This window comes from Glycine soja, chromosome 16 (genome assembly GCF_004193775.1).
Source record: "Glycine soja cultivar W05 chromosome 16, ASM419377v2, whole genome shotgun sequence".
NCBI classification, from domain to species: Eukaryota; Viridiplantae; Streptophyta; class Magnoliopsida; order Fabales; family Fabaceae; genus Glycine; species Glycine soja.
The window spans coordinates 8527613-8540366 of NC_041017.1; the positions used below are offsets into that span (position 1 = coordinate 8527613).

Here is a 12754-nt window from a genome sequence, read left to right on the forward strand (position 1 = left end):
AGACTTTTTAATAAACCTAAGCTTGATCTATTTAATTTAATAGACTTTTAAAAAAGTATGAGCCTAACCTTTTAATTAAATAGGCTAGTTTAGACTAGACTCTATGTAGGCCAGGTCATAGATCCTTGTAGACCAGTCTGGCTTATTCCCACCCCTAAAAATAACTAAGTGAATATTGTGAGTAATAACCTAATTGGTATGCAACATAAAGGAAAAAAATAAAAAAGAAAAAGCAAAACCCAAAACCCAAAGAAACATTGTGGAAAAAGAGTTGGCGGGGCAGGGAGGGAAACAAAATTACAAACCCCTCCAAACCAAAATCCAAAACTGATTTTTTTTTTCACAAAATAAAAAAAATAGAAAAGGCAAAAAATCTTAACAAAAAAGGGAAAAAGGGGCGAATGGAGAAAAGCGTTAAATAAAAAACCGGAGCGATGGATCACACTTTTCGGTATAGATGGACAACTCATCACCTCAGACTCTCGGAGAGAATGGACACAACTTTTGATTTGTTGCTTCCTCCGCTCTGAAGCTGAAGCTGTTTCTGTTGTGCTAAGAAAAAAAACAAAAAACAAAACAGATATAGGGAGAAAGAGAAGAAAAAAAGAACATAGTTTCTTTCAGGGTTGCTCCTTTTCGATTCTTGTTGCGTTTTTGTTTGTTGTTGTTGTTGTTGTTGTTGTTGTTGCTGCTGCTGCTGCAATGAAGGGTGGTGGTGGGAAGAGAAAGGCTTCTACCTCGGAGGCTCCGAACGATGTTGTTGTTGTTGTTGCTGCTGCTTCTGCTCCTTCTGATGATGCTGATTTGGGTGTTGGAGATGTCGGGGGTGTGAAAGTTCAAAACTTTGAGGGAAACGAGGGTACCCAGTTGCGGAATACTGAAGAACAGGAAGAAGAACCCCACCACGTGGAGGGTGATGAAGGAGGAGAAGACGAAGAAGATTATGCCGAGGGAGAGGAAGAATATGAAGAAGAAAATGGTGGTGCTGTTGCTGGGGGACAACAAGGTTTTCCTGCTCTTGGTGAAAATTTCTTTGAAGTTGAAGCCATACGTCGTAAGAGGTTGCGCAAGGTAAAAAGTTCCCTCTTTTCCTCTTCTTTCGTGGTTCTTGGTTATGTCGAGGGTTATGTGTTTTCCTTGTTTTGTGTTGTGTCTGTTTTTTTTAATTATTTTATCTGTAATGGGGATTTTTTATTCCTAGTTATTTTTTGCTCCAATGGAGGATGCCTAGTGTCCGGATGACGTGGTGTCATTCATGTAGCCAACCTCCCCATAGGCTTTTTGCTGTTTTTCCTTTTCTTTGGTGATTGAGGGTTATGTTTTTTCCTTGTTGTGTTGTGTCTGTTTATATTTTTAAATTATTTTATCTGTAATGGCAATATTGGTTTTTTCAAGTTATGTTTTTGGTCTAGTTTTATCTGGAAAGGGGATGTTTTTCCAAGTTTTTTTTTTTTTGCTCTAATGAGGGTACCCTGTTTCTGATCGACGATGTGTGATTCATGGAATCGATTTCTGATAGTGGGATAGTACTTTGTTGTTGCTGATGTTCTTCTTCCATGGCCTGACTTGTTTTTTGTTTTTTGGCTTCTCCTTTATGACAATATGGATTTCAAATGTTGCAAATAACAGGGTGAGGTGCAATACTTAATCAAATGGTGAGTAACCCCTTTTGCTCATTTGTCTTTTGTTCTTATTTTCTGGATTGGGTTGTAAAGATAAAGATGTGACAAATGGTGTGGTGAAAAATAAGGAGATAGGAAGAAAATGGGGTGCGAATGGGTTGGATGAGTGTGTGAATGTATGGATATCATTACTCAAAGGGAAAATGGCCTAGTGTGAAAACTTTATGTATGTATTTTTGCTGATTTGTTTGTTTGTTTATCACTGAAGGAATGGGTGGCCCGAGACAGCCAACACTTGGGAGCCTCTGGAAAATCTAGAGTCTGTTCCTGATGTTGTTGAAGCTTTTGAGGAGAGGTATTCCCTTTCTGTTCCATAAAATTCTTACATTTTCTTTGGACCTTGTGTTATATTACGAGTAAGGATGTGAAAAGGCATATATTCCGATTATATTTTGTATTTATGTTCTGTTTTGCTGTGATTTCGTGTTGCTTATAAGCAGAGGTAAAAAGACTGTAATTACCTGAAACTAGTTGGATACTTGGATTTATATGTCTAAATTGTGAAAATTGTCTGATCACTAATTATTTTTATTTTATTTTTTTGTGGTTTTGAAGCTTGAAGTCCGGAAAACATCGTAAGCGCAAACGCAAGCATGTAGTGCATCATACTCAACCCAAGAAGCGGCTGGAGCGTTCGACAACTCCTTACAGCCTTCGGCGTTTTTCAACTAGTACAGCTGAGAACCATACACAGTCTGCTCCTCCTCTTAATGATCCTAGCCTTCCAGATATTCCCGCCTTCCCTCACACTGTGCTGTTTTCTGATGATGTGGGAAATGGTGCTGAAGGCAGCAGTCTTAGAAAAGCCACACCCAGTAATGCTAACAGGTCTGCAAATGGTTCAGAACAAAATATTAAAAGGAATGAGGAAAATGATTATGATCCTGTGCTTAGTGAGCTTAAAGCTATGACTTCTAATGGGAATGATGCAGACAGGCTTGCAATACGGATTCCAGAAGCTAAGGGTTCTGGGCCTTCTGGCAGTAATGGTCAAATGGATGCTAAATCAAAGGGGGCTTGCATGGAAACAAGTGAAAGTGACCGCTGCCGGGGATCCAAAAGGAGAAAATGTGGTTCCGTAAAGAGGTTCAAGAAAGAACTATATGCTAATGAGCCTGCTAATGCGGAAAATCCAGTTAGCATGCCTGTTGGTACAGCTGAGCCAGAACGAACAAGAGATGCTGGTAGTGGTGGCAATACTAATCATGCCAGACCTGCTAGCAATATTGTAAACATTGTAAAGCCAGTAGGCTATTCAGCTTCAGTAGCCAGTGGAATGCAGGATGTTTTAGTAACCTTTGTGGCTTCAAAGTAAGTTACTCTGCTATTAACAATAAATTTCATTGTGCATTAGTTTTCATAATATGTTTGCTAAGATTAATTGATTTTTAGTCATGTTTATTTTTAAGATATCTTTCTTCTGTGATACTGCTTGTCAGTTTAGAAATGGAAAAGTGTTAGCTCTGGTCGTGAATGTCCACACTCTTCAATAATGATTTTTTTTTTGGTCCATGAAATTTTAGTCCTTATAAGTCATAACTGTTTTTTATTATATTTTGTAGAGACTAAATTGATTGAGCTTTTGGTTAATAAATGAGGCCAGCCACAAATATTTGCAATGCAACATCATTTACTTATATTTTAATTGATAAAACATGTACTTATATGATTGATATAGAAAGAATGTTAATGTAGCTTGAAATTTATTGAGTGGTTGAAGCATATTTGATAAAACATGTACTTATTTGATTGATATAGAAAGTCAAGCCTATCCATCTTGGGTTCACTATTGCTCATGACTTGTATTGTAGTTAGCTTGATTGAGAATTGGTTTGATGAAGGAAATAACCTAGTATTAGGGTAAGGTCAAAGCTCTGCTTTAGTACACCACCTCTGGCTAAGCACTAGTAAGCAAGGAAAGTAGTCCCGTAGTGAAACTAGGGAAGAAAATATCTATAATCAACATCATCGGTATGGAAAGGAGTCGTTCAAATAAAGAAGTCACAAAAGGAAAGAATAAGGATTTATATAAAGAGAAGAGTCGAGTTTAGCGGTAATGGAATAAGCCAAAGCTAGATCACTGGAGTTTAGGCAAATGGGTATAAGAGAGCAAAGTAGGTTTTGGAATGCATATTTCGAAGCCAAATAATCAACCAAAGAAGATTCCCTTGCAAAAAGGAGATGACTCTAGTTTTATACTAATCTTCAATTTTTGAGATTCCCTAAGGCATTGCCAGGAAGTGTTGTTCACTTGTTGACAATTGGATCAACTTAGGTAGTAAGGCTCAATTGTGAGATTCAAAAATACAAATGTAAGGGGTTGAAAATCTTGGGATCAAAAGGTTGTTCAAAAAGGACTAAAAATCCTAGCTCCTAGGATCCAGGAAGGGCTTTTTGGTTTCAAATTCCTATTTTACTACCCTACTAGTATATACCAACTGAGTTGTGAATTAGATTGGATGGGCTGATGGGGAATCAAATTAGGAGTTGCGGAAAGGACTTAATATACCATGTATCAAGACTCACAATAGCATTTGAGTGCTCGATCATTCAATATTGGATGGGTGATTTTTTTCTTATAAAAAAGTAGAAATAAACATAGCTTGCTGACTTAGTACTTGTGCTAAGGGATGATTTGTTTTAATTTTTTTATATATGCTATGATAGATCCCGGAATCAATACAATTAAAAAACCTATGAATTAGAGTAGAGCAATTGGCATTGAATTTTTTCGAATTGATTAGAGGAAGAAAGAATAGGTGTAGCAAAGAAAGCAAATCGGAGTTAGAGAGAAAGGGTAGGCTGAATCTGAAAAGTACTCTATGGGGGTAACTTTGTTAAGTTAATTGTGTATCATAAAAAATGTTATGTGCTCTTGGGAAAGAAAGAAATTTCTACTTTGTTTGACAGGCAATGGGCAATCAGCAAAAGCCAGGCCTGTATGGTATATCTTTGAATCCTTACTTAATATGCTTAATATGGTGATACCACTGATTTATCAACCTACATGTGCCACTCTTCCATCAGTTGGTTCTAGTTATTGTCATTTGATTCCTTGATTTGTTCGATAAGGAATGTGAAACGAAAGAAGTATCCTCCTATTGGGAATTAGATCCTAAGCCCCTTGTACATAGATGAATTGATTGATTCATCAGATCCTAGATCGAGATTGAAGGGGCTCGAACTCGCGACTTTACCAGTAAAAGTGTCCAATAAGCTTACCACGAAACTAGTGTGTTGCTTTTGTCAGAGTATGGAGTTACGCTCATTCGACTTGCCACTTAGCATTTTCAAGGTTTAGCGAAGGGATCTCCCCTTACCAAGGGTGTAGTGTAAGGCTAGCTAATGTTGTTTTATAATCATGATACCCATAGCCTTAAGTGAGCTCCCACTAGGTCAATATACTATGTTATTCTCTTATTAAGCCAAGTCTAGGCTTGCCAGCAAAGAAATATTATTAGATAGAAAAATACTGAGTACATAAATTCAAGAGGATGATGAAATATTCTCAAGACAAAGACACAAATATGTTCTTTGGTACTTCTTACTATTAAAGCATGATTATATATTTAAATGTAATTTTGAATTGTATTTTAAGTATAAAATTAACTATGATAGAAGGCAGAACCAAGGGTTTTAAATTGTGGATAAATGTGACCACAATTGTTTTTTTTTTTGGTCAGCAAACTTAATAATATATATTAATTGAGTACCAGAGGTACTAACAGTACAAGTATCAATCCAGAATTGAGCTTAACATAGTTTGGCCAATCTGGAAAAACATTTAAATAATACAGAAACTTGCACTGCTATTCTATCCTGTTATATTTAGGAACCCTGCTCTGATGTTAGAAGACCAGTAGTTGTAGTGCATATTAAATCCCTTCTCCAAATTTGTAAGCCACGTCCATAGTAGGAAAATTGCGTCATCTAGAATTCCATTAACATTTAGTGAGCCATTTGAGAAGATAATATTATTCCTATGCTTCCAAATGGTCCATGTCAGTGCCATCCACCACCATTTCCATCTACTAGATCTCATTCCTTCTGTCATTCCATAGATGTGACCACAATTGTAGTTGTGATGCAGTCACAAAGTGTCTAAACTTTAATGTTGCAATTGGGATTTCATTCGTGGACTGTTTTTTAAAACCTTGGGCATAACTTTGGGTTCCACAGGATTCATGTAAATGTTTATAGCCTATAGCAATAGAAATAAGCTGTTCTTGGTCTCTAGGTAGGATTGGCAACCTACATGGATTAAATGATGCCGTCCCATTTCATAAAAAACTTAGTTTTTGGAAAGGCCAAAATTAAGATCTCTTTATACATATTTTCATTAGGTTTTCTATGGTCTTTCTCTACCTTTGTCTATTGGGTATGATCCATTTAATTACTTTTTTAACTAGGGCATCAAATTTAGTAGTCAATACCAGGATAGTGGAGTCGTTTTTTAATAGTAGCCAGAGCGGCTGCAATAACGGCCAAAATAGCAGTGTTAATTAGTGCACTATAGCAATGCCCTATCATGATATATGCTTCAAGAATCCATTTTACCCCTAGAACATCATTGTTTGGGGTTTTATCAACACCCACACCCATTAATTATTAGCCTCTTTGACTAGATGTCTGCATAACACCTTTGACTCGCCAGAATACTCACCGTAAGGTGCAAAGCCAAGGTTGCCTTGTTGGAAATCGGATAACAGAGGCACAAGAGAGGTGTTAAACAACAGAAGCTTCCTGCTTAAGCTCCCTTGTCAGGCAGGCGAGGCACAAGAGGTTGGCTGTGAAAATGGCCATGAAATGTGCTGTGATGGCCAGTCGTTCTGTGATTGTTCTTTGAGGAGCGGTAGGTTGTTGCTCTGTTTGGCTACTGCGATTGCAGCCTTATTGCGCACAATTGACAGCTATGATCTTCAGAACTAGTCATGCATTTTTCTTTGTATATATGTTTATCCTCTCAATTTAGAGTGAGAGGCTAAATTTCAGAAAGGAAATGTGTTGATTAAGAATAGTGTTTTCATTTTAAAATTGGTATCTTTACATATGATTTCAATTAACCAAAATGAAGTTGTTATATTATTTTTGCTTTAGACACTTGATTCCTTTAGTGACTCACTGAGGTAGAATGTCCGGAGAAGAAATATATGGGCAGGAAAGGATTATATCACTTTATTCCTTTATTGCTTTAGGCCCTTGATTCCTTTATTTAAAGCAAGTTTTGAATGTTTTCACATATATGTAAGCCTACAATATTTTTGAAGGATGTTCCCGCCTGCCATTTTTTATAATTTTGAAAGCATCTGAAGAGGAGGAAAATCATTACAGTTAGGTGAGGATCATAGTTATCAGAATCTTAAAAGACTTTGTATCTTACGATGCATGAATGAATAATGTGAATCTTATGATTAACAAGATTCAAGGATTCATTATTTTTTCTTTCACCAATTCTCATGAAAAAATTTAAGTCAAATAAACCTAAATTATTAAATGAAAACAAATTGAAAGAACACTCCTGAACTTATCTTATTTGACTACTGCACTACTTATTTGTTTTTTACTCATTTAATGCAAGTACTCTATTTAGCTATTTAATTGCTTTGTTTCCATTCTACTAAAATAAAGGCTTCACAAACTCAGATTTAATAGAACTCATGCATCTCATGCTCCTAGACTTATGTTTTTTTAGTTACTGGTCATGAATATGTGCTTTAATATGTTTTTGTTAGTTGCATATGCTATGTTTTATTATTGACCATGAATCTTACAATCAACAATACAATTCGATTCATGATTTGATCCCGATTCAACTACCATGGTGAGGATTAATCTGTATTGAAAATTTTAAGCTAATAAATAACTTGGATTGTGTATAGGAGAGCAACAAAGGAAGCAATTTTCTCCTAATATCTAGAATACCATTGTGTATAACTTCGATTGTTTGAAGAAGCTATTTTCTTGACCTGGACTTGGCTTAGACATTTTGAGAAAGACTTCACAACCCACCTAAATCAATGGTCTAGTAATATTAGACAGGGTTTTATGTAATGGGTGATACAAATAGCACAAACTAGATGTTCTCCTAGTATCTAGAATACCAATATACCATTCATCTCTGGTGTCTAGATATAAGGATTGTATATCCCTTTTGTATTAGTACCTCTGGTACTGTTTTAATTATATATATATATATATATATATATATATAATACTTTTATTTTGCTGATAAAAAAAGACTCTAACTGCCACATAAGTTTATTCAAGGTCATCGAGCAAATGTGCTTATTCTGTTTGCTTTTGGCTTATATCACTTGATTTGGAGAGCCTAGGATTTCATTTTCATTATTCAATTTTGTTCCTAAATGTGTATCCTTTACAACTCATTTATTTATATCAAGACTTTGCAGGTCTATTCTATGAGTGCATTCTAATTTCTCTGAGCTGAATTATTTAGTATTCATACAACATGCTTCCTAATGCCTATCTTGTCAACTTTTTAGGTCTGATGGAACAGAAGTGATGGTTGACAACAAGTATCTAAAAGCATTTAATCCACTTCTTGTAGTACCCTATACCTTCACATTATTACATTTAATTATTGGGTGTATTATCTTTTTGGTCCCTCATCTTTTGAGGATTTCTGTTTTTAGTCCTTAAATTTTTTTAATCTGTTTTTAGTCCCTCAATTTTTTTCGTTCTGCTTTTGGTCCTTGATGTAAATTTTATCAGGAACTAAACGAAAATCCACAAAGATGAGGGACCAAAAATTTCGTAAACTCCTTAATTATTTCCTCAATGCCTCATTAAAATGTTGCTATGGCCTCTTTTCACCTATACCCTAATATTTTTCATATGTTGCAGCTGATCAATTTCTATGAGCAGCATCTTCGCTACAGCCCTACATTGTGACCAAACAGAGAATAGAAGGTGCTTTTGAGTTTGTAGTTAGGTTCACACGATTGTGCTTAGTTAGTAGTTTTGTTGAAGAATGTCTTACTTTTATAGATGCAGAAGATAGTAAAGGGTAAGAAATGCATTGTTTGTTAGTTACACGTAGGTATGATTTTAACAAGTGGTTGTCAGTGTGGCTATATACTGACTGATGCATGCTGATGGCATAAATAACTATATATTTGAATGCCTCAAACACACGAGGATAGACAATAGTTTCTTAGGAGTTAGTCAAGAATGAAAAACTATTTTGGATTATTGTAAATTTTTATGGAAGTTCTTGGCTATTTCTGAGCGATTTGTTTGCCTATTATAATTTGAATACTGATTGGTTGATTGATTGACATGATTCTAAAGGAAAATCCACAATTAACTGTTAAGGTGCGTGTAAATTTTTTTGGATGAAGTGCTATGTTTCACCCAGTTTTGTTCCTACATGAGATGCAAATTTGGTTGGAAAGTTTTAATTTATTTTATATATAGGACTCAGTATTCAGAAGTTATTTTGGTTTTGGATTTCCTATTAATCCAAGTTTAAGCATTTGTAGCCTTTTGTTTACAGAGTAATTAAATTTGATTATGTTTCAATTACATTTCATATAAGAATTTTCACGGGTGCAGTGAAGCATGTAGCTCTCACTTGTTATGGTCAGACATTATTATAAAGCACAGAGTAAGCGAGAAGAGATTGACAAAAAAAGAAGTGATATTAACTGAATAAGTTTGTATAGTGATTACATATGCTATACATTAATTATAATTATAATTAAAATGCACTTGTATGGGTTAAGGCTCGTTGACTGCTTAGACTGATCAGGCATTTGTTTCCTGCACTTCCACTTTCATTATTGTATCTTGGGACCTCAGTGCATTTTGGAAAACTCATTTTGAATCTAAATTTACATTTTAGATTTTCTGTTTTTGGTATTGCGGAATGCAATAGCCCTGTGATAATCCATATAATGGTGATTTTTTGGGCCCAATTTATTTGCTGGCTAAACGGATTTGATCTGAGGGTTACAGAGCCAGCTCATTTAGCCACACAATTTAAGGATTTTTTTTTATAAATATTTGTAATTATTTTAAAGTAAAAAAATCCTTTCTAATTGAAAATTGATGATTCTTTAGTGATAGAATTTAATAGAAAAATGAATTTCATTATGCAATCAAATGTTTGTTTTTTTAACTAAAACAAAGAAGCAAACAATGTAACCAGAGTTGTTTGCGTCAATAAATAATTGATATATCAATCATTAATAATTAAGTAAAATCATTTTAGTGGTTAGTTATTTTTTTTACCTATTTATTTAGTTTTAGTTAAATTTTGTTATTTTAGTAATATATTTTTCTATTATTTTTTTAAAAAATTATTCTTAGTCCAGAGGTAATCTGTTTAACAATGAACTATAAATTAAAGATGAATGTGGATCAAGAAAATAGGCTTTGTTTTCATCGCGGATTAAATTTGCAGAACAAATGGGTATTATATGACTCATCAAGTAATTACAATAGCAATTGTAGCAATCCTGTGTCCCTGTTTGAAGATGGACTCTATTAAATCATTCACGTCAGGTAGGGGTTGAGTGTTGAAATGGAATGTATATCATGCTGATGTAATTAATACTCACCTGTGATTCATCCATATAATGGGAATCTTAATCCGGAAACTAAATTAGTTTTTTTCTTTTCAATTTCATGAAAAACAAATCTTGTTTAGAGAAAATGTAATCACATTGCCATTGCTTTGAATAATATGATCTTCATCATCCAATAGAATCTTTGACCAAAATTGACCTTTTTGGTTTTCAGGGTAAAAGTAGATATAAACAAAAAAAAATTGTGGTTGGCATCCAACTTCCTTGTGTTAAATATCATATTATATTGTGTCTTGAGAAAATGATAGAAACTCAAGTGGCCTTTACATGAACGTTGGGATAGCTCAACCAATTATTAGACAAATGTCACCAAATACTTTATGTCATTCCTATCTGCAAAATACCTTCCAATGCAATTCTCTTACAAATTGCATTCCAATTCTTCTTTGAACAATCTAACATCATAATCACATATATTAGTGAGAAGATGGAAAGGGGGCCATCACCACTAATGCCTTCTCTTTTCTTGCTTTGCTTGGGATTCCTAATCTATTGGCCTAGTTTGTTTTCCATTTTAGGCACATTATTATCTTCATTTCAATGGGTATCAGAAGTTGATGAGAAAAGCTTTACAGCCTTAATATTGGTGCTTCTTGTTCTTTTAGTATATGCATTTCTTCACTTGCCTTCTTCATCCCCCTTTGGAAAGTCATCTTATGGCATAAATCGTCACGCTAGCATCTCAAGGAATGATTATGTTGGATTTGAATTTGAATTTGGCTTGGGAACACTGCTCTTATTTTTGGTCTTCGTTCTTTTGTATAATCTATTTTGACAACATAGACCGACCCCTCGTCATAAATCTCTCTTTGCACGGTAATGTTTAATGCACTAAATTTTTTCACAATGATCCACTACAAGAGAGTTGTTATTTTAGTACCACTTTTTGCGTGTGCATCTTGGCTCGGGCTTCCTGATTTGCTTGAATTCTCATGAATACTTATGCTGCTGCAGGGTGCTAAAGGTAGTGCAAGTTTGAATTTTATAATGAGAAGTAGGTATTTGATTTCCTGGACTTCCTTTGGCTCAAATCAGATGAAAGAAATGTCTATATATGCAAATGATTTTTAAGTTTTAGTATTGGAAAGTGCTAAAGCGGTCTGCTGCTTGCTCTCTGGCACCTACATTCCACCTTGTAGAATATGATGTATTTATCAAACGGTTTTTATTTTTATTTTGAGTGCTGCACTGTAAATTTACATGTAGGATACTATCATTCATGTGTCTAATAACTTCAATATATTATAAAGAGAAATGATATCGAAACTCTCGCAACCACTCTCTTTCTAACATTTTTTCTATGATTAGTTAAAATTTATTGAAAATCATCATTTTTGTTAGGTTTTACTTTTTATTTAATGATTTTTTTCTCCTGATTTATATTAAATGAGAAATAAAACTTGTCAAAATTTACCATTTTCAATAAATTCTAACAAATCATAAAGAGAGTCTTTGAAGGGAAATGTTAAGAGAGTGTCATTAGCATTCCTCGCGTTATAAAATATAGGATGAGAACAATTTTACTGTAGGGGTTTGTTTAAAAATGTAAATGCCATGACTACACCCATTAATTGAAACTAAGAAGTTAATGAATTGAAACATTGGGTGCATTTCTGTCTATCATTGAGAGATAGCGTGGAAGGCAAGGCCAGATCAACAATTTAGCGTAACTCAAAAGATACAAAGGATTCTTTCTGCGATTAACGTATGTTCACCACTTCATCAACAGATTTCCAAACAGCTTTAGGGGTGTATTGGATTGAATTGGAATTTTAAAAGACCATTTTGGATAAAGAAGTTTGAAAGACTGCTACGTAGTAATTTGAAGCCTTTTGAATCGTGGTCTCCCTTGTTTAAATTACCAGACCTCCACAGTCGTAGGACTCTGCCTCGTATAGGCAGCCATATTACTTGATTCGTGTTAGAATTTGTTTACTCATTTTTTTCATCTTTGGGAAATGAAGCACAATACAGAAGGATAAACATTGCCTAAATTTCATTGCAACTTCAAGTAACTAATCTCAAGGTAGGCCTGACTGAGTTCTTATGTTGTAAGCTCCATATAGAGCCATTCCTTTTTCTCTCCTTTCATCAAGCACATGAAGCAGTCTCGGTGTAGTTGACAGTTTAAGTAATGCAAATACTAGACCTAAACTTTTTTTATGCTGAAAAGGAGTTTGGAAATAATACAAATCCACTTTTAAATATATTGATAAAAAGACCATTAAAGTCTAATAAATAAAAAGGAGCAAATAATACAAATATCTGAACAGTGTACTACTACATGTCTGTCAAACTTATCATACTAAACTAAATTTCTTAGCGAAGCGAGGAAATCTCCAAACATGGCCTGTAGGAAGGTGAAGTTTGAAGTTCCGAATCTTCTTCATCTTGCCATAATTCTGATCACAAGGACAAATTTAATTCACTTTCAAAATAAAACACATTGAGCAGTACTACAGA

General features: G+C 34.5%; 1 protein-coding gene and 1 long non-coding RNA gene across 2 annotated transcripts; both read left to right on the forward strand.

Moving 5' to 3' along the window:
* Positions 1 to 373: 373 nt before the first annotated feature.
* LOC114390802 (chromo domain-containing protein LHP1-like) lies at positions 374 to 8934 on the forward strand. Its single transcript, XM_028351683.1, has 6 exons — positions 374 to 1071; positions 1630 to 1655; positions 1891 to 1977; positions 2238 to 2993; positions 8186 to 8246; positions 8547 to 8934. Exons 1-6 carry the CDS (start codon positions 703 to 705, stop codon positions 8592 to 8594), a joined length of 1347 nt encoding a protein of 448 aa, XP_028207484.1. The 5' UTR covers positions 374 to 702; the 3' UTR covers positions 8595 to 8934.
* Positions 8935 to 10620: 1686 nt separating this feature from the next.
* LOC114390377 lies at positions 10621 to 11557 on the forward strand. Its single transcript, XR_003661890.1, has 2 exons — positions 10621 to 11107; positions 11246 to 11557. It is a non-coding gene; the product is annotated as an uncharacterized LOC114390377 (long non-coding RNA).
* Positions 11558 to 12754: the final 1197 nt, after the last annotated feature.